The 23578-nt window shown below is 41.2% G+C and overlaps 1 protein-coding gene across 7 annotated transcripts in view; it reads right to left on the minus strand.

Annotated features, from left to right (window-relative positions):
• LOC134338194 (zinc finger MYM-type protein 4-like) overlaps positions 1–23578 on the minus strand; it is a 228336-nt gene that overhangs the window by 141280 nt on the left and 63478 nt on the right. For all 7 annotated transcript variants that reach the window (XM_063033844.1, XM_063033847.1, XM_063033846.1 and 4 more), the window contains one exon: positions 9029–9095. In XM_063033844.1, coding sequence (XP_062889914.1) covers positions 9029–9095 — 67 coding nt within the window. The remainder of the gene's footprint in view (positions 1–9028; positions 9096–23578) is intronic.

Consider the following 23578-nt stretch of genomic DNA (forward strand, 5'->3'; position numbering starts at 1 on the left):
TAGTAATAAAACCATAAATAATTAAATAGTAATATGTAAATTATGCCAGGAAATAAGTCCAGGACCAGCCTATTGGCTCAGGGTGTCTGACCCTCCAAGGGTGGAGTTGTAAAGTTTGATGGCCACAGGCAGGAATGACTTCCTATGACGCTCTGTGTTGCATCTCGGTGGAATGAGTCTCTGGCTAAATGTACTCCTGTGCCCAACCAGTCCATTAAGTAGTGGATGGGAGAGATTGTCCAAGATGGCATGCAACTTGGACAGCATCCTCTTTTCAGACACCAACGTCAGAGAGTCCAGTTCCATCCCCACAACATCACTGGCCTAATGTAACATTGTATGGAAATACAAGATAACACTGATGCAGGCATGTTTTATACTTTTAACAAGGTGCTTTATTAATGTATTGCTTGTGCAAACATTCAATAGATGCAATTGTCACGACTTCCAAAATGTCATTTTTAAGTAGTAGCTTATGTTTGGCATAGACGTGAAAATGTTAAGGCCAAGAAAGGAAAATTGTAAGTTTCACTTTTACCGAGGTAAAAATAAAATCGCTTTCGCCCAGTAACTCGTTTGATTGCACATGTTAAATACAGCAAAGTAGTACAGAAACACATGGCAAAAGTAAAGGCAAACAAATGAGGTTAACAGCAAATCTCACTTTTGTCCAGTAACAAGCCTTATTACATTTAGTTGTAGCTGTCATCCCTTTCATCGGTGAAGAGACCATGGCTGTAGTAAATGTTTCCAAGGTGACCCCTCTGTGGGAGGGGGGAAGATGTTGGTGGGGCCACTCGGGGGTCTGTGTGTCCGTAGGTATAGCTATTACAGTGGCTGTGAGGCTGGTATTGAATTGGTGGTGAAAAGTACTGCGGTGGGGGAGCCATCATATTCCTCATCATTGAAAATCCCTCTGCAACAGGGTTAGTCAGTTTTTCAATGTTCGTTGTCAGCCGGATCATACTGTCCGTAAACGCCCTGTCGGTTGCCTCCATATGCTCCAGAATTTCTTTTTTCAGTTTTAAGTCCTCCTGCGCGAGAGTGAACCGCTGTCCGTCATTTGGCAATTTCCTTTTAAGTTTTTCAAGTCTGTAACTAGACAAACACGCACCAAGTCTTTCACAGCGAGAGTTCACACCAAACATGTCGCAGCCATCACCTGTTGCAAACTGTCCGAACTGTCGGAGTCCGGCGTGCTCGTCAAAGCGGGTGAATTCTGTAGATGTGTCCTGCGCATGCCCAGTAGGAGGCGATTCACCCAAATACCCGTTTTATTGTGGACAGAGGTATTTTCAAAAACACCTGGTGTGGACGCCTATCGTTTTTGCACGAAACTGGCCTTTTCAAAATTATCCGGTCTAGTGTGGATGTAGCCTAAGTCAAGACTAAAAGAGGAATTAAACTCAATGGGAAAGCTTTGGCGACTAGAATTGACAATATTCAGAAGGACTACAATAAAATCGTTAAGAACACTAATGATTTAATGGCAATAATTAGAAGTTTCCTTGTACCTGAAGAGCAAGATGTCTCGCAAGTGCCATTTTATTAGGACGATTTTTTTAAAAAACCTTTTGTAAATTTGTTGCCTAGCAACATAACCTGCAGTAGGCATTAATGCCCATGTCAACGCAAGATAAACAAACCAAAAGCGACGCAAATATTGATACACCTACTAATATAATCACAGTCAGAACAATGGTTGAAACATGTGATGTTGAAGGTCAAATTGCTGAAGGAAATGAAAATATTTATAAAGCCACGAGGCATGCTTTGACTACAAAGAAGCTGATGATTTTCAGGATGACATACACCCTGAAAACAGTGTGTCTAACCTGCCATGCCGCAGGTTCTATTGCTAGCAGAGCATCCCATGCGCCTGATACCTCCTTGGCACAAGGCAACACATATTGAGGTATAAGCATGCAGAAAACAAAGAGGAACAGAGGGAAGAGCAGCTTCGGATAGAAAAGCAGCAGGTACAAAGAAAGATGGAGAAGCTGTAGGAAGAAATTGCAGCCAAGATGCCCAAAACGAAAACACTGAAGGCTTCAAGTACTGTAGATGCTAAACTTGCTCCAGCAGGACAGGTCTGTGCCATAAGTTCCTATGTTGACATGGCACAGAGAAAATCCAACATATTCAATGTCAATGTGGATACATTTGTTCCTCAAATGTCTATGAGCCACAGGTTGGGACCCCAAGAGGTAGTTCAGGGTATTCACTCTCAGTCTGCACCAAGGAGGAACCCTGAACCTATGCCATATTCAAGAGCACCAGGTGATTCTAAGAACATTAATTTATAGTATGGTGACACTCATGCCTCAGATGATAGAAGTCTAGTGTACTGGTGGATATCAAGACATGATGGGAAATAGCAAGCTTAGTGACACAACAACAATACATTGCATCTCTGCCTAAAGGAGATTCAAATCTTCGATGGCAATCCATTGCAGTACCATTCATTTGAGGGCTTTGAAGAATATAATTGAAGACAAGACTGACTATTATGGCAACTGTCTCTATTTTCTTGAACAGTTCACTGGAGGTAACACTAAAGAGCTTGTCAAAAGTTGCCAACAAGACAGCCTAGAGCAAGGATAGCTAAAGGCCAAGGTTTTACAGCAGGAACATTCTGGTGACAAGCAGAAAATTGCTGCGGCCTATATGGAAAAGGCTCTTTCTTGGCCAATTACTAAATCGGAAGACTTAGAAGCTCTTCAAGACTACAGTCTTTTTTTTAAAGAGGCTGTTGCAATGTCACTGAAGTGCAGGACCTGCATGAGCTGGCTATCCCTGTTAATATGATGAATGCCATAAAGAAATTGCCCTACAAACTTCGGGAAGACTAAAGATCAGCAGACTGTAAACTGTAAGAAAGTCACAACCGCAAGGTTACTTTCACTGACATCATTGACTTTATTGAATAACAAATAAAGATTGCTACACACCAAGTGGTTGGAAATATACGGGATACAACACCACCAGCTGTAAGCAAAGATGTGAACAAAACTAAGCCAGAAATTCATTCTAAGGCTAAAGGAAGCAGCTTCTGTGAAAAATAAAGGTAACACTGAGCCCAGAACTGAAGAAAAGGATACAGACTCAAAACAAGCCATTAAAGAATCAAACACATAGCAAGTAACTCCCTGGTACCTAATGGCTTTACAGAAGCTGGTGATCATGATTGTAAACTTCCTATAATTTCAGTTCAGGTGAAGTCTAAGAAGGATAACAAGACAGTGGTTACTCAGGCTTTCCTAGATCAAGTAGTACCTCAGTATTCTGCACAGTGAGCCTCATGAACAAGCTCAACCTGATGGGAAAAGGAATATACATTCTCTTACGCACCATGAGCCAAGAAAAGGTTGTGAGTAGCTACATAATTTCAGAATTGGAAGTGGCTGGCTTAGATAGTTTAAACTACGGTGAACTGCCCTCATTAGAAGTATCTTCATAAAAGGTCTCACCTGAAGCATTTAACTTTGCTGGGAATTGAGTCTGAAATTGAGTCTGAATTTGAACTGCTAATTAAGAGCGAATATGTCTAAGGTAATGAAGCCGTTGCGTGTAACTTGCAGTGTTAATGATGGACCCCATGCAATCAGAACAATGTTGGATTGGACTGTTAATGGGCCAGTGAAAGGAAACCTTGGTGGTGGAAGAGACTATGGCTGGTCAGAGCTGACAACAAGATTTCAGCTTTGAACTTGGAATAGTTTTGGCAGCAGCAATTTAAGACAGGTTTCCCTGAATGTAGTATGTAGTCAAGAACAACCCGGTTTGTTAAGAGAAGATCACAATCTAGAGTAGACCGCTTACCAGTAAGAGAGTATTTGTGTGAATATTAAGACTTCATGTCTTCTGTGTTTTAGTAGCATGTAGTTGTAATTATTAGAGTATAATAATTAGGGGACTGTAATGTAGGAACCCTGCATCTGTTCTCTATCTGCATTGTATTCTGTGTTGCATGTTTATTATGGTAGCTAGTCATGTGAGTGGGGTGTGGCAATGACATATTTGTGTTTTGTTCAGATCAATTTGGGGCTGAGGACCAATGGATGTCATACCTTTTGTTAACCGCTTAATTTATGCTTAAGTACACTTAAATTACAATTAATTATGCTTAAGTTTCATCATTTCAAAACAGCATGTTTGCTGGTTGCTAATGAAGGATCAAGTATATTTCTTTGACTTTGTGAAAGACTATTATCGGAGTGATTGGAGAGAGCATCATGTACAACAATTGGTGAGAGTTGCCAGCAGGAGCATTGGTTTTCTAGAAGAGCCACTACCGCAAGTATAGATGCTTTGAAGTCTCCATAGTTAGCAAAGTATGTGTAAATGTGACAATAGTATCTAAAAAAATTATACAAATACACAATTTACACAAATATTTGATTTCAAAGGTGCCTTAAGCCACAAGGCTACCTGTTGCAGCTGCCCAGGAAAGGAGAGGTCAAGATGGTGAGGGAGAGAGCAGAGGCCTCTGTGGGCATGCTGGAATGGGCTGGAGGTTGGCCCCTCCCATTGGTGCTGTCCTCCAGTGTTCACTCAGTGGAAGAGCAAGCTCAACCAATCCGTTCTTAGCAATTATTTAGGCAGCAAACTATGTTACAGATTTATTATGGATACATTTCCTCATACAAGTAGCTTAAGGATGTCCAAGGCCTAGTGAAAGCAGAAAACAGTAATGATGGGACATAACCATAACATTTATCAACACATTCATTCCATTATCTTAAACCCTCTCCAATTTAAAAGCACAAAATAAAATTTGACTAAAAACTGAAATATCAGTTTGCAACTTTTAAAAATATCAAGCAGCTGGAGGTTACAAAGACATTTTAAGCAAACTCCAGATTATGACAACAAATACTTTTAGAAGGTTACCAAATTCTTTATTGGAATTGGTTTGCTATTGTCACACGTACAGAGCTACAGTGAAAAGCTCATTATGCATACTGTTCATACAGATCATTTCATGACACTCTGAGGTAGAGCAACGTAAAACAATAACAATGCACATTAGAGCAGTGGTCCCCAACCACCGGGCCGCAAAGCATGTGCTACCGGGCCGTGTGGAAATGATATGAGTCAGCTGCACCTTTCCTCATTCCCTGTCACGCACTGTTGAACTTGAACATAGGGTTGCCAACTGTCCCGCATTTGCCAGGACACCCCGTATATTGGGCTAAATTGGTTTGTCCCATACGGGACCGCTCTTGTCCCACTAAGGTAGAGCGTTCCTATGAAACCTTTCGTGCTGAAATGGCGTGAAGCAAAGAAGCAATTACCATTTATTTATATGGGAAAATTTTTTTTGAGTGTTCCCAAACCCAAAAAAAACCTAACAAATCATACCAAATAACACATAAAACCGAAAATAAATAACACTAACATATAGTAAAAGCAGGAATATCATAAATATACAGCCTATATATAGCAGAAATAATGTATGTACAGAATACAGTAGTTGGGAAGATGAAGGCAAAACTGATTTGTGGGGGAAATATGGCACCTACATGCATGCGCACGCCACATATGCGCACGTCACGCATGCGCACACAGGTGCCCGTGCAAGGCTTCATGGTCATGGTAGTCTTTCCTGGGGTAAAGTGTCCTGGGATTTGACTGCTACTTTTGTCCTTTATCTGGGAGTGAGAAAGTTGGCAACCCTAACTGTAAAAGACATGTTGAGGGGAGTTAAACCCTACTTGAACAGCCCTCCCCCCCCCCCCCAATCGGCCAGTCCACAAGAATATTGTCAATATTAAACCAGTCCGCGGTGCAAAGAAGGTTGGGGACACCCGCATTACAGCATAATATCTACAGAGAAAATAGTATAGGTAGCAATAAAGTGCAATTGAGGTAGATTGTAACCATAATCTTCTAACAGCAGGATAGAAGCTGTCCTTGAGCCTAATATGTCTTTGGGATTTTTTTTGCTCGTCTGCCAATAGAAGAGGGGAGAAGAGAGAATGCCTGGGTTAGGTTGGGTTTTTGATTGTGCTGACTGCTTTACTGATAAGTACAAACAGAGTTCATGGAGGAGGGGCTGGTTTCTGCGATGTGCTGAACTGTGTCCACAACTCTTTGCCATTTCACGCGGTCACTTGCAGACCAGTTGCCATACCAAGTCATTACGCGTTCAGAAAGGATGCATTAATAAAAATTGGTAAGGGTCAACAAGAAGAGGCATTAGTGAGCTTTCTTGGCTGTGGCACCTACAAGGTTGGCCCAGGACAGGTAATTAGTGATGTTCATCCTGGGAACTTGAAGCGCCAAATGTCCACAGTTTGCATTTGAAACGCTCCCCTTCCATAAGTCAATGACCAACTCTTCTGTTCTTCTGGGTGTACATGATATACTGTGACGTTTTACGTGCAGTTCACAAAACTACTAGCTATTCTACTAAATATACTTCGAGACTATGATCGCTGCAATCCGCAGCCTGTAATTTTCCTTCAGAAGGTGTGCTTTTGAATCATCTGAAAGACCTGCTGCTTTTGTAGTGTCCTGAAGGATTTGGCAAAATGGATTCTTAAGAATGTAAGTATAGCTGTCATAGCAGCCATTGCTGGAGCAGACTCAAATTGGCTGTACATCAGTTCCTTTACCGATCCAGTCTAAGTACCAAGCCAGATTAAAAAGATTAAGGTGCTGAGTTTGAAGGAAGAGTTCAATTTGATGTTCAGCTCACTTCTGTGTGCCAGCCAAGATCTCCCACCTGAGACCATCCCATCTGCTTGGCTTTGACCAGTCTCCCTGTTGCCATCAGCTGGGCGCTGCAGGCATCTTGGATCCACAATGCAGGTTGAGGAGTAGTTGCTGGCCTGTTGCCATCAGACTCCTGGACCAGCTTCACTTGCCTCAACACTGAATGGACTCTACAGTTATTGCCTGCAGCGTAGGGCTCCTAGACTGACTTAATGTACTTCAGCACTGAACCGGCTCCACAGCTTTGGACTTTCGTGTGGGGACTCTGTGGTTCATGTTCTGTGTATTATTTGCTTACTTATTTTATTGTCTGCACAATTTGTTCTTCTTTCACACATTGGATGTTTGTCAGTTTTTCTGGGGGTTTTTGTGGATTGTATTGTGTTCCTTTTCATCGCTGCCTGTAAGAAGATGAATCTCAAGGTTGTATACGGTATACATACTCTCTTAATAAATGTACTTCAAACTTCATTAACATTGTGAGAAAGGTTATTGTCATGATACTGCATTATTAAACACTCCATATCTTTTCTGTAGTCCCAATCAATTTCCTTTGAGGTACACGCACTAGTGGTGACATCATCTGCAAACTCGAAAGTGGGTTAGAGCAGAATCCGGCCACGAAGTCATGAGTGTACAGGGAGTAGAGTAGGGGTCTAAGGATGCAAGAGCGCATCAATGTTTAGAATAATTGTAGCAAAGGGTTTGTTGGCTATCTTTGCTGTTTGCAGTCTGTTGGTCAAGAAGTCAATAATGCAGTTGCAGAGAAGACGTTGACTCCCAGAGTCCAGAGTTTGGTGCTGAGTTTACTTGGAATTATAACACTGAAGGTGGAGCTATAGGCAATAAACAACAGTCTGACATAGGTGCTTCGTATATTTTCAGAAATAAATTTGAACAGTTCTTCAGAAACTTACCAATTTTTGATGGTTCATATGTTTTTTGTCAGAAAACCAATCCAAATCTTCAGTGATATCACTGCTTCAGTTTGCAGTAGTTTCAAATACACTAGATTACCATTAATTAGGGCAGCGCTTATTAGGAACAAATCTTAAGGAACAAAAAGTAATAGAGCCAGGAATCTCCTTATTTATTTGAGACACTGTGCGGCTTAATTTGAGCAGGAAACTTGCCGAATCATTTCTAACTAGCTTCAGATGCATGTACTTGTGTGACCATTAGACACTGCACCATGCTTTGAGCGAAGTTTTTAAATTGCGTCAGTTGCATTTGTCTTTAAAAAGCAACGGTTTTTGTCATTGGTAGTTGGTGAGAAATAAGCAGTAGGATAATTCCAGCTGTTTTGCTCACTGTGGTTTCGAGTATTCAGGCTTGGAAATGCCAGAGAAACGACCAGGATTAAAAATGAACCAATTTCACTACTTCAACAAGTTAGGACCTACAAAGAATTTGAAGGTATCGACAATCATATTGAATGTTACAATGAAAATGAAGATTTAGAGGATGCAATCATCGAAAGAGTTGTATGAAGGCAGTCCATTATCCATGATCTGATATTGTTGGTTTGAAAAGAACTTGACTTGAATGAATTCCTCCACTAATAATAATTAGAAACTAATGCACAGTTTTATAGTACTGCAGTAGTGCTGGTAATGTTCCAATTTGCTCTGAATTTCATTTAAACACATAATTTGTTACTCAGTGTGCCTTTCGTATACTTTTTAATGATTTCCATGAGTCCAGCTAACTGGGGCTGTTGCTTAATTGGGCCAAAATGTACTAACCCCGACGGATCGTAATTGACCAGAATCCACTGTAGTTGCAAGAATGTTCATTCTTGACAAGTATCTGAACAATGCACACCATAAAATCCAGCTTTATTTCCCCGGTGTTTAGCCGTCCAATCTGAAGCACTGATACAACTGAGTAACATAATTAATCTCCACGTTTTCAGCATTTACTATACAATAAACCTCACCTAAAAGGTGGTCAGAAAACACCAACTTCATGGAGTACAATCTTCACAAACTTCTTTCCAATTCACTTCATTATTCACATCACTCTTCTCTTTCTAACTCTGCATAATTTCACTCTTAGTATCACTTCAGAAGATTCATCAGTACTTAATAAAATCTTACATCGGAAATCAATTTCCACACAAGTTGATTAGAAACAAAAATTAACTTTTTCTAAATATTTAACAGGTATTAAACTAATATGTAAAGAAAATATTTTGAACTGTAAAAGCTACTTTGTGTAGAGCACAGTATTAATAAATCTAGTCTTTCAGAAGATTAATGAAATATTGTTTATTAATAAGCTAAACATTCAAAATTGAAGCACTTACTAGCATCTCCATCTTCTTCCCAAGTGCCAGGAGAACGACAAGCTGAATTACTAAGAAACTCTTCATCCTACATAAGTAAAAATGGAGAGGGAGAAAAAAGTAGGTCATCATTCAATAAAACAGCACTGTTCCACAACTTGTCTCCAGTAAGTTAAATGACCACAAAACTCACTTTATTCGACACGCTCGTTAACTAATTCTTTTTCAATTAAAAATTCTTCGATGTACTTTTCCCATCTTCATCTTTCCACATCTCTACAAGTTAAAACATGGCTATTTTCTAATTTTTATTATTGTGATAAAGTTATCAACTTGAAAAGTTAACTGTTTCTCTCTCCAGATGTCTCCTGACTTGAATCTTCACAGTACTTCTCATCAATACTGAGTACACTACTTAAACAATCGCAGTCTAGGTTCAAAAAAAAATGTGACCCTTTGGGGTAATGCCTTCTACAAAAGCTATTTAGAGTGGGGTGTTCCAATCAATGAGTGGAGATTGAAGGTGTGAGTTGTAGAGGTGCCCTGCTCTATAAAAAAAAAAGACACACAAAGTCAGTTACTGATAGAGCCTGCTCTTCTCAAGAAAGATCTGTGTATGTGCACCACGCCACAATCAAAACAACTATTGCCTCTTTCAGCTCAGGTGGCTGAAGGAGTTCGGTGCGAGTCCCCAGATCCTCAGAACTTTCTATAGGGGCACCATCGAGAGCATCCTGACGAGTTGCGTCACCACATGGTACAGGAACTGTACTACCCTCAATCACAGGGATGGACTTTCTCTATTCAGGACACTTACAGCAGCAGGTGCATAATAAGGGACTGGGTGATCATCAGGGACTCCAGCCACCACTGTTCCAGCTGTTTCCCTCTGGGAAATGGTACTGCAGCATGAAGTCCATGACCAACAGGCTCCAGGAAAACTTCTTTCACCAGGCCATTGGATTTATCAATACACATTGATCCAATTGCATATCTGACTGTACATACAAGTATACGGAACAATTATGTATAGAATCTTGTGTTTGGGCAATATCCTCCCACATTTCCCCTCTTTATTGCTTGTATATTGCAACACAGACGCAACAAAGATTTTTATTCCCTTATTGTGAGGTGGATGTAAGAAATAAAATAAATTCTAAATTCTATCAGAAAACCTTAGAAGTATTGTACAGATGCATGAAACTGGAAAAGACTACATGAGCATTTCTAAAGATCCGAGTGTTCATCAGTCCATAGTAAGAGAAACTGTGTACGAATGGAGGAAATTCAGCACTGTTGCTACTCTCCCAAGGAGTGAGCATCCTGCAAAGATTACACATTCAGCACAATGTGCAGTGCTGAAGCAGGTGAAAAAGAACCCAAGGGCAAAAGATCTTCAGAAATATCTCCAACTTGCTGAAGTCCCCATTCATGTGTCCACTATAAGAAAAAAAACACTGAACAAGAATGGTGTTCATGGAAGGATACCACAGGAAACTACTGTTCTCCAAAAGTAAAAAGCTGCACATCTCAAATTTGTTTAAAAAAAAATGCATCTAGTTCCACAACACTTTTGGGACAATGTTCTGTGGACAAATGAGACCAAAGTCAAACTCTTTGGCCAAAATGCACACCGCTATGTTGAGAGGGAAATGGGCACTGCACAGCAACACCAAAACCTCACCCCAACTGTGAAGCATGGAGGAAGGAGTATCATGGTTTGGGGTTGCTTAACTGCCTCAGGGCCTGGACAGCTTTCAATCGTTGAGGGAACAATGAATTCAAAATTGTGTTAAGACATTTTAGAGGAGAATATCAGGGTAACGGCCTGTCACCTGCAGCTTAATAGAAGTTGGATAATGCAACAAGATGATGATCCAAAACACCAGAGTAAATCAACCACAGAATGGTTTAAAAAGAAGAAAATTCATACTTTGGAGTGGCCACGTCAGAGTCCAGACCTTAACCCAATTGAGATGCTATGGCATGACCTGAAGAGCGCTGTTCATGCAAGGCATCCCAGAAATATTGAAGAACTGAAACAGTTTTGTATGGAGGAATGGTCTAAAATTACTCCTCACCATTGTACAAGTCTGATCAGCAGCTACAAGAAACTTTTGCTAGAGGATACTGCTGCTAAAGGAGGTTCTATCAATTATTAACTACAAGGGTTCACATACTTCTTCCAGCCTGGACTGTGAATGATTAAACGATGTGTTCAATAAAGACATGAAAAGTACATGAAAATCAGACCAGATTTTATGTGTAATTAGTATAGAAAAGCAGGCAATTGCAAAGGGTTCACAAACTTTTTCTTGCAACTATACCTTTGAAATTGTTTCCTGCCACATATTCAAATATTCTTTTCTTTTTCAATCTTTTTATTAATTTCATAGAATGAAAACATAACATAACAATAATACAAATAATAGGAGATACATTGTTACAGTTAAAATAAATAATTATAAGACCAAATAGTGTAAATTGACAAAACTCCCAATTGTGTAGAATAGGAATGAATAATACAAAGCAAAAAAAACTAAAAAAAAATATGAAAAAGAAAAAAAAACCCTATCCCAAAAAAAACTAAACAGAATTAGTCAACTAAACTAAAGACTTGGGCAGTACTAACAACTTAAAAATGGGAAAGAAGAAAACCTTAGTGTCAACGACTCCGCTCCTCTCAACCAACAGTACAGAGAGATAAAACAAGTTTGGAAATGGTCAACTTACATCAAATGGAAATGCTGAATAAATGGCCTCCAAGTTCTTTCAAATTTATTGGAAGGGTCATAAACCACACTTCTAATTTTTTCCAAATTCAAACACACCATAGTTTGTGAAAACCAATGGAATACAGTAGGAGGGTTAATCTCTTTCCAATTCAGCAAAATAGATCTTCTAGCCATTAGAGTAAGAAATGCAATCATCCTACGTGGTGAAGAGGTTAAATAACTTGAATCTATCATTGGTAATCCAAAGATAGCAGTAATTGGATGAGGTAATAAGTCTATATTCAAAACCGTTGAAATAATGACAAAAATAGCTTTCCAATATTTTTCCAACAAGGACATGACCAAAACATGAGTTAAAGAAGCTATCTTGCAATGACATCTATCACATATTTTTCTAAATCGTATAAACAAATCAATAATCCAATAGTTAGCATACTTTACGTATATGGTTTCAATTTCAAAGATTTTTTGGGTTTAATCAATTTATTTTAGCAAGTCCTATTTAATCTAATTTCCTTTTTCAACCTTCCACTATGATTAAAGCTTACTTTGATTGGAAAACCAAAGGTATAATACGTTTTCGTGATAATTTAATAATTGTTTCATGTCTTTTGATCAACTTTCTAATAAATATAACTTACCCAGATCTCACTTTTTTAGATATTTACAGATTAGAAACTTCTTAATTACTGTTTCTCCTAATTTTCCACACCCATACCCAATGGACACTTTGGAAAAAATTTTAGATTTAAATCTTTCTCAGAAAAGTGTGGTAGCAATTATATATAATTATGAATTTATCCCCTCATGTTTCCAATAAAATTAAAGCTGATTGGGAAAGAGAACATAAGATTGTTATACTGACTGAAAAATGGGGAAAAAATCTTCAATTGGTTAATTTATCCTCTATATGTGCCAAACATGTGTTGATACAGTTTAAAGTAGTGCACAGGGCCCATATGTCCAAAGATAAACTATCTCATTATTACTCTTACATTAACCCAATATGTAATAGATGTCATTGCGAGATAGCTTCTTTAACTCACATGTTTTGGTCAAATATTCTTCTATGATTCTTGGTTGCAAGCTTATCAAATCAAAAAGTTTCTTCAAACGTGGATAGCACTTCCAACAATATTGCACAAGGTGAAAATAAATAAGACAATCTACTGGATCCATAGAAATAAAAGTAAAAGGCAAATAGTTCAGATATTTTATTTTTAAACTTCTTTTAACTTATTTTAAACTTATTTTAAAACAAAGGAAGGCATGTCAAGTTCTTGTTTCTGGTCTGTGCAAATGGATCATGGAAACCAAGCTGCCCACTAGTTGCTAAAATGGGTAATGCAAGATACAAAAACAATAGACCTAAGTATTTCTATTCACTGCAATACGTTTATGAATTGGATCAGGTTGTGCAAAACTAAGGAAATATATAAAGCAGGCTATAGTTCTTTCATAATTCACAGCAAATTATTACATGTTGAAATAATGACAGAGGTGGTGCTCAGAATATCTCAAATCAGCCTGCTCAATCCTCATTTTTATACCCTCACTACGTTCTTTCACAGCTCATAAGTGATCCGGATGTGAAACGACAATTTAATAATATCCTCCGAGGAAGTCATACACCTATTATATAAAGAGAAAATGTTCACACTTCAGAACTGGAAGAAGTTCAAAAAGTCAGCTTTTAGTGGAAGATGGGGCTGGAACACGCAGAATAAAGGGAATATCTCTGATCGGGTGAGCAGGTGCAAACATATTAACACATACAAAATACTGGAGGAACTCAGAAGATCAGACAGCATCTATGGAAAGGAATAAAGAGTCAACGTTTTAACTGAGAGGAGACCCAAGTCTTTTTTGCCTGTGTAATATGCTGTAAATGATGAGTCTGGAGGACATGACCAGCAGAATAGTCAATACAAATAAGAACTGAGCCAAAACAGTGATAAGTGGCAAACATTATTACATATTTAAATTTATCAAGGTGAGGGACGTCAGCACTGAGGAATGAAACAGTCTGGCTATATGAACACTATGATCATTAAAACACAGGAGCAGAATTAGGCCATTTGGCCCATCGAGTCTGCCTGCCATTCAATCATGACTGCTCCTTTTCTCCCCCTCTTCAACCCCATTCCTCTGCCTTCTCCCCATAATCTTTGATGCTGTGTCGAATCAAAAACCAATCAATCCCTGCCTTAAATACACCCAACAATCTGGCCTCCACAGCTGCCTGTGGTAACAAATTACACAAATTCACCACCCTCTGGCTAAAGAAATTTCTCTGCATCTGTTTTAAATGGGACAACTCTCTCTCCTGAGGCTGTGCCCTAGACACTCCCACCATGAGAAACATCCTTTCCACATCTACTCTGTCTAGGCCTTTAAACATTCCAAAACTTGCATTGAGATTCTCCCTCACCCTTCTAAATTCCAACGAGTACAGACCCAAAGCTATCAAACATTCCTCATACGATAACCTTATCATTCCCGGAATCATCCTTGCGATCCTCCTCTGAACCCTCTCCAATGCCAGGTGATGTTTCAACAGTGCCTTATAAAACCCCAACATGACATCCCTGCTCTTTTATTCTAGACCTCTTGAAATGAATGTTAATGTTGCATTTGCCTTCCTCACCACTGACTCTACCAGCAAGTTAATCTTTAGGGTGTTCTGCACATGGACTCCCAAGTCCCTCTGCATCTCAGATTTTGGATTTTCTCCCCATTTAGAAAATAGTCTGCACATTTATTTCCAACACTATTTCATTTGCCACTCTCTTGCCCATTCTCCTAATCTGGCTAAATCCTTCTGTAGCCTGTTTCCTCAACATTACCTGCCCCTCCAACAACCTTCGTATCATCTGCAAACTTGGCAACAAAGGCATCTATTCCATCATTTAAAATTCTAAATCATTGATATACGGCATAAAACACAAACACAAAATGCTGGAGGAAGTCAGTAGGCCAGCCAGCATCTCCAGTAAAGAGTATTATCAATGTTTCGGACCGAAACACTTCAACAGGACTGGAGGAAAAAATGTGAGTAGATTTAAAAAATGTGGGGGGGGGGGGGAGAGAAACACAAGGTGATAGGTGAAAGTGGGAGGGGAAGGGGTGAAGTAATGAGCTGGGAAGTTGATAGGTGAAAGAGATACAAAGCTGGAGAATGGGGAATCTCACAGGAGAGGACAGAAGCATAGAAGGGAGAGGAGCATCAGAGGGAGGTGATTGGCAGGCAAGGAAGGGAAAAGGGGTTGGGGAATGGTGGGGGGGGGTGCATTACCAGGAGTTCAAGAAATTGATGTTCACACTATCATGTTGGAGGCTACCTAGACGGAATACAAAATGTTGTTCCTCCAACCTGAGTGAGTGCGATAGTAGAGGAGGCCATGATTTGACATATTTGAATGGGAAGTGGAATTAAAATGGGTGGCCACTCAGAGATCCCGCTTCTTCTGGCGGATGGAGCACAGGTGCTTGGCGAAGCAGGCTCCCAATCTACATTGGGTCTCAGAGATATACTGGAGGCCACACCAGGAGCACCGGACACAGTATATGACCCCAGCAGACTCACAGGTGAAGTGTCGCCTCACTTGGAAGAACTGTTTGGGGCCCTGAATGGTAGTGAGGGAGGAAGAATAGCTTGCAAAGGTAAGTGCCAGAAGGAAGGTCAGTGGGGAAGGACAAATGAACCAAAGTTGCATACGTGAGCGCAATCCCTGCGATAAGCAGATAGTGGGGGTTTTCCAGTCCTGCTGAAGGGTCTCAGCCCAAAAAGTCGACTGCACTCTTTTTCAATGATGCTGCCTGACCTGCTGAGTTCCTCCAGCATTTTATGTGTGTTGATTGGATTTTAGCATCTGCAGTTTTTCTCTTGTTTGTGATCTATCTATATACTACTAAAAATCTCATACTCTGTCTGTTTGTGACCTCCAATCAGCACAAACACTGCTTTACAGCGGCAATTTTTTTGGCTACATCGAATTAAAATGTGCTAACTTACAGAATGCAGGCAAAGTTCAGGGTTATATATTCATATAAAATTGCTCATTCCCCAAAAATCAACAGGTTGCCTTTCACCAGAGACCCAATCGGCCATCATGGAAATCAGGATGCCACAGCCCGACGCATGCGCACGGCCAGCCTCGGCAACGACACCTACCAGAGCAAAAGAGCAGGGCAGCTCCATTTCGAGGGCACAAAATAATCTGCAGATGCTGGGGTCAAAGCAACACTCACAACACACTGGAGGAACTCAGCAGGTAGGGCAGCATCCGTGGAAAAGCAGGGAGGGGATAGGCAGGAAAGGTGAAGAAGGAATAGGGGAAAGCACAATGGGTAGTAGAAGGAAGCTGAACCATGAGGGAGGTGATAGGCAGCTGGGGGAGGGGGCAGAGTGAAACTGGGATAGAGGAGGGGAGGGGGAGGGATTTTGAGGGGTCACATTCTGCTAAATCAGCATGTGCAGGATTGGGACAGATCTAACTGCCACCCATCAATAAGAGATAATTAAATCTTATTGTAATGATGTACTTCGAGACACCCATAAAACCCTTTGCTGCAGTCAAAGGACAGCGGTGACTATATCACATCCATTTAGGAGAGCGCCAACCACATCATCAAGAATAATCAGCATCCTTTGGTGTTATTGCTTCGTATCTTCTATCCAGCATTAGGATTAAAAAAAAATGGTTAGCCTAATTACGCCGTGTGGAAAGGGAAGGAGGTCATTATGGTCAAGGGATGACGCCAAACGTCGTCGGGAAATGGCAAGGAGAGAGACAGAACAAGAATCGGATGAGGCCAGGGCCGCACAACTCCAGGATCAAAGAGTCAGGGCAAAAAAAATTGAGAGAAGAAGAGACAGAGGAGGAGAGGCATGCACGTCTCCAGGATCAGAGACAAACAACAAATATCAGAAGAGCTGAAGAGACAGGGGATGAAAGGGCTGCACGTCTCCAGAATGACAACGAGAGGCACAAAAGTGGCAGAGCAACACTCACAACATGCTGGAGGAACTCAGCAGGTCGGGCAGCATCCGTGGAAATGATCAGTCAACGTTTCAGGCTGGAACCCTTCGTCGGAACTGAAGAGGGAGGAGACAGAGGCCCTATAAAGGAGGTGGGGGGAGGGTGGGAAGGAGAAGGCTGGTGCCAGGTGAAAAACCAGTAAGGGGAAAGATAAAGGGGTGGGGGAGGCGAAGCAGGGAGGGGATAGGCAGGAAAGGTGAAGGAGGAATAGTAGAAAGCACAATGGGTAGTAGAAGGAGGCGGAACCATGAGAGAGGTGATAGGCAGCTGGGGGAGGGGGCAGAGTGAAACAGGGATGGGGAAGGGAGGGGGAGGGAATTACCAGAAGTTGGAGAATTCAATGTTCATGCCCAGGGGCTGGAGACTACCCAGACAGCATATGAGGTATTGCTCCTCCAACCTGAGTTTAGCCTCATCATGGCAGTAGAGGAGGCCATGCATGGACATATCTGAATGGGAATGTGAAGCGGAGTTGAAGTGGGTGGCAACCGGGAGATCCTGTCTGTTGTGGCGGACGGAGCGGAGGTGCTCAACAAAGTGGTCCCCCAATCTGCATCGGGTTTCACCGATGTAGAGGAGGCCAACCGGATGCAACAGATGACCCCAACAGACAAGTGAAGTGTTGCCTCACCTAGAAAAACTGTTTGGGACCCTGAATGGTGGCAAGAGAGGAGGTGCAGGGACAGGTGTAGCACTTGCACTTACAGGGAAAAGTCCCGGGTGGGAGGTCCGTGGGGAGGGACGTGTGGACCAGGGAGTCACGGAGGGAACGATTCCTGCAGTAAATGGAGAGGGGTGGAGAGGGAAAAATGTGCTTAGTGGTGGGGTCCTGTTGAAGGTACAGAAGTTGCAGAGGATAATGTGCTGGATCCGGAGGCTGGTGGGGTGGTAGTTGAGGACAAGGGGAACTCTGTCCCTGTTGTAGTGACAGGACGATGGGGTGAGGGCATCTTTGATAACGGCAGAAGGGAAACCATGATCCTTAAAGAAAGAGGACATTTGAGATGTCCTGGATGGCAGATAAGCCAGAAATGATGCCATCAAAAGTATCCTTCGTTAAAGGAGAAGGAGCTGTATTTGCTTTGCCACGTGTCGTTCTTCTTTAATAAACTGAGGTTTTCTACTCGCAAACAACAGGAATTCTGCAGATGCTGGAAATTCAAGCAACACACATCAAAGTTGCTGGTGAACGCAGCAGGCCAGGCAGCATCTGTAGGAAGAGGTGCAGTCGACGTTTCAGGCCGAGACCCTTCGGCAGGACTAACTGAAGGAAGAGTGAGTAAGGGATTTGAAAGTTGGAGGGGGAGGGGGAGATCCAAAATGATAGGAGAAGACAGGAGGGGGAGGGATAGAGTCAAGAGCTGGACAGGTGATAGGCAAAAGGGGATACGAGAGGATCATGGGACAGGAGGTCCGGGAAGAAAGACAAGGGGGGGGGACCCAAAGGATGGGCAAGAGGTATATTCAGAGGGACAGAGGGAGAAAAAGGAGAGTGAGAGAAAGAATGTGTGCATAAAAATAAGTAACAGATGGGGTACGAGGGGGAGGTGGGGCCTTAGTAGAAGTTAGAGAAGTCGATGTTCATGCCATCAGGTTGGAGGCTACCCAGACGGAATATAAGGTGTTGTTCCACTTTTTTTGGTCAAATCAAATTAAAATGCGCTAACTTACAGAATGCAGGCAAAATTCAGGGTTATATATTCGTATAAAATTGCTCATTCCCCAAAAATCAACAGGCTGCCTTTCACCCGAGACCTGATCGGCCATCGTGGAAATCGGGACGCCACAGCCCGACACATGCGCACGGCCAGCCTCAGCAGCAACACCTATCGGAGCAAAAGGGCAGGGCAGATCTATTTCGAGGGGACCACATTCTGCTAATCACCATCAGCATGTGCAGGATTGGGACAGATCTAACTGCCACCCATCAATAAGAGATAATTAAATCTTATTGTAATGATGTACTTCGAGACACCCATAAAACCCTTTGCTGCAGTCAAAGGACAGCAGTGACTATATCACATCCATTTAGGAGAGCGCCAACCACATCATCAAGAATAATCAGCATCCTTTGGTGTTACTGCTTCGTATCTTCTATCCAGCATTAGGGTAACAAAAAATGGTCAGCATAATTATGCCGAGTGGAAAGGGAAGGGTGACATTATGGTCAAGAGATGACGCCAAACGTCGTTGGAAAGCGGCAAGGAGAGGGAGAGAACAAGAATCAGATGAGGCCAGGGCCGCACAACTCCAGGATCAAAGAGTCAGGACAAAAAAAAAATGAGAGAAGAAGAGACAGAGGAGGAGAAGCATGCACGTCTCCAGGATCAGAGAGAAAGAATAAACAGCAGAAGAGATGAAGAGACGGGGGATGAAAGGGCTACACGTCTCCAGAATGACAACGAGAGGCACAAGGGTGGCAGATAAACCAGAAATGATGGCATCAAAAGTGTCCTTCAAATGAGGAGCAGCTATATTTGCCTTGCTATGCGTCATTCTTCTTTAATGAACTGAGGTTTCCTACTTCAGTTTTCAAAGCAAAGTGATACCAATAGCAGTCAGGAAAATTTAATGTTCATTCTGGTCACATCAGACTGCACCACCCTTCTCACAAAGGGTGCCCCAAGGGGTCTAGTTAAATCTAAAACATATTCATCTAATCAACTATTAATACATTCTGAAGCGTCACTGACACAAAATGTTAACTCGTTCCTCTTTTAGTTGATGCCACTTGACAGGCTGAGTTTTTTTTTTGATTCAAACCAAGCAAATGGTTTGAAAACCAAGCCAATTCCAAATCATGAAAGCATTGCCTTTTTATAACTATGATATACTCTTTCAGACAATATTCCACATTTGAACCAAGGGATCTAATTTTTCTCTCTTACATAAATAGTTCTAGAAATTGAATCAGACACTAAATATAGAAAATTGTATAATTGGGCTCACCAGTAACAAAATGTAGGTAACTTACTCTTGTTCAATATGTCTACAGACTGATAGCAGTACATAAAAAAAACTATTGGAATGCTAGAAATCCTTTACGTTTTGTATCAGCATCAACCTGGGCCAAATAGTCTTCATTTGGCCTAGCCAGCTTATACAGCTCCCAGATTTCATTCCACCACTTATTGTCCTGTAATACATTCCCACCCTCACCCTGCCACCTAGAAGCACTCACTGCAATTTACTTACCAACCATCTTTACAATGTGGAATGAAATGACAGCATTCAGGAAAATCTGGACAGAATATACAAAGTCCATACAGACACAAACGGACTTCAGGATCACACCCAGATGATAAAAATTATAAGGTAGCAATGCCAACTATTTCAAAGAAACACAACCGTCAAGAGCAACATGCACAAAATGCTGGAGGTACTCAGCAGGCCAGGTAGCATCCATGGAAATGAACAAACAGTTGACTTTTCGGGCCAAGATTTTTTTTTGTATTAGTAATATCAGACCTTCACATCAAGATTCACGCTTATAGCATTTAGGTAATGATCCATCTATAAACATTTGCAGAGTACCTCCATGGTTCAAAAGTGAAATCTCCACTTCAGAAGAACAAAATGGACAAGATCCACAATTGAGAACTGATTCTTGGATTATGATAACCAAAATGATTATACAGGAAATGATACACACAATAAAAAAAAAGCTGGATAAACTCAGGTCAGGTAGCATCTAACATGTCCTCCTTCCTCAAAGAGTGGGATTTCCCTTCCACTGCCATTGATGCTGCCCTCACCAGAGGACCAATTTTGTCCCTTGTTATTCTTTTGCTCTTAACATACCTGTAGAGGCCCTCAGAATCTCCTCCATCCTTTTTTAGCCCCCCTGATTTCTCTCGTGTTCTTTTGCATTTCTTATGCTCTTCAAGTACCTCATTTGTTCCCACCAGCCTATACTTGCTATGTACCTCCTTTTAAAAAAAAGGACCTCAATATCTCTTGAAAACCGAAGTTTCCTAAACCCGTTATCTTTTACCTTTTTATTTTGACAGGCGCATACAAGCTTTGCACTCTCTCCAAAAATTTCACTTCTGAAGGCCTCCCACTTACCAAGTACACCTTTGCCAGAAAAAAAGTGTGCCAATCCACACCTGCCAGATCCTTCTGATACCTTCAAAACTGGCCTTTCTCCAATTTGGAATCTCAATCTGTGGACCAGAGCTATCTCTTTCCATATTTACTTTGAAGCTAATGGCATTATGATCTCCAGATGCAAAGTATTCCGCTGCACAAATTGCTGTCACCTGCCCTATCTTATTCCTTCACAGATGAAGTCTGTTGTTGGGCCTATAATGTACATACTGATTAAGGAAGCTTTCCTGAATACATGTGACAAATTCAATCCCATCTAGTCCTTTTATAGTATGGCAGTCAATATGTGGAAAGTTAAAAATCACCTGCTATCACCACCTTATGTGGCTTGCAACAGTCAGCAATCTCTCCACAAATTTGTTGCTCTAAATCCTGTAGACTGTTGGATGGTCTATAACATAGCCACATTAACATGGTCATACTCATACCTTTATCATTCCTCAATTCCACTAATAAGTCCTCACTAGACAAGTCCTAAGCACTGCCACGATGTTTTCCCTGACTAGTAACACCACCCTTCCCCTTTAGTCTGTCCTGTCACGTCTAAAACAATAGAACCCCAGAATATTGAGCTATCAGCCCTGCCCCTCCTGCATTCAAATTTCACTAATGGCTACAATATCACAATTCCAGGTGATGATCCACGCCCTAAGCTCATCTGCCTTTCCTACAATATATGTAGGTCAGGACGTTAGTCACACTATGCTCAACCTTTTTATTCCTGTCTTAGTGAACAGGTTGTGGAGACAGATATTTGTGAAGACTTCCAACAATCTGTTCTGGCACTCTGCTTCCTATCCCCCTGCACTCTAGTTTAAACCCCACTATGCAGCATTAGCAAACCTTCCCACAAGGATATTGATCCCCCTCCAGATCAAGTGCAAAACGTCTCTTCTGTACACATCCCACCTTCTCTAGAAGCAAGCCCAATGATCCAAAAATCTGACGGCCTCCCGCCTACACCAACTCCTTAGCCGCATGTTAATCTTCCCATCACTGGCCTCACTAACACATGGCACGGTTAGCAATCCTGAGATCGCAAACCTGAAGGTCCTGCCCTTTAACTTAGCATCTAACTCCTTGCACTCACTCAGAATCAGAATTAATATCACTGCAATTTGTTGATTTTGTGGAAACAGTACAAGGCAATACATAGAGAAAAAAATTAGATTGTATGTATATATATATATATATATACACACACACACACACAATATATTAAACAGTCAAATTAAATAAGTAGTGCAAAAATAGAAATAAAAAGTAGTGAGGTAGTGTTCATGGGATTAATGTCCACTCAGAAATCAGGTGGCAGAGAGGAAGAAACTGTTCCTGAATCATTGAGTGTGTACCTGCATGCTCCTTTACCTCCTTTGTGATGGTAACAATGAGAACAATGCATGACATGGGTGATAGGGGTCCTCAATGATAGATACTGCCTTTCTGGGACATCATTCCTTGAAGGTGTCCTGGATACCATGGAGGCTAGTGCTCACAATGGAGCTAACCAAGTTTCAACCCTCTGCAGCATACTTCGATCCTGTGCAGTAGAATCCTCCCCATTCCCCCAATACCAAACGGTGATGCTGCCAGCTAGAATTCTCTCTACAGTACAGCTGTAGAAATTTGATTGTTTTTGTAACATAGTAAATCTTCTCAAACTGTGCAGAACCTCATCACTCTTCCTGCCTCTGTCATTGGTACCTTTATCCAGTGCCGTTCTGGCACCCGTCTTGCCCCTTCTCTTCTCCTAATCTTCCTATCCCCTCCATCTGGTACCCCTCCTCTTTCCTTTTCTCCCATGGTCCACTCTCTTCTCAGATTCCTCCTGCTTCAGCCCTATACCTTTCCTACCCATCACCTCCCCGCTTCTTAGTTCCCTTTCCCACTCACCTAAGAATTTCCAAAGAAATATAACTATCAAGATTTTGTTTTGTATTAGTTAATATCAGAACTTTACATTAAGATACAAGCTCAGAGCATTAAGGTAATGCTGTAAAAGTTTCAAGAGTATCTCAAAGGGTCAAAAGGGAAGTCTCTATTTCAGAAGCTAAAGGTGGCTATCAATTACATTAAAGAATTACAAACACTTACAAAATCAGCCTAAAGAAAAGTGAGACCTGACAGAAAGTGTACAGTTGCTAGTATGTGGGATACAAATTACAACAAGAGATAGAAAAGGCATGTAAAAAGAACAATGTTATGATAATCATGGGGGATTTTAAGAGACAAGCAGATTTGGAATATCAGGTTGGTGCTGGATCTGGAGATGGAATTTATAGAATGCCTTCAGGAAGGCTTTTTCGATCAGCTTTTTGGTTGAGTCCACTAAGGGATCAGCTATTCTGTAATGTAATGAACAAGATTTGATGAGGGAGCTTAAAGTAAGTTGTATAGTTTGATCAAGAGGTAATGATCAAAATATGATAAAAAAAAATTCACCCTGCCGTTTAAGAGGGAGAAATAAAGTCAGATGTATCAGTATTACAATGGAATAAAAGGAACTACAGAGGCATGAGACAGGAGCTGGCCAAAGTTGATCGGAAGGAGACACTAGCAGGGATGACGGCAGAACAGCAATGGCTGAATCTGTTGTGAGCAATTTGAATGGCACAGGACCGGGAAATGCCAAAAAAGAATTCTAGTGTGAAAATGAGGCATCATGGCTGACAAGGGAAGCCAAA

Source organism: Mobula hypostoma, chromosome 26 (assembly GCF_963921235.1).
Source record: "Mobula hypostoma chromosome 26, sMobHyp1.1, whole genome shotgun sequence".
NCBI lineage: Eukaryota > Metazoa > Chordata > Chondrichthyes > Myliobatiformes > Myliobatidae > Mobula > Mobula hypostoma.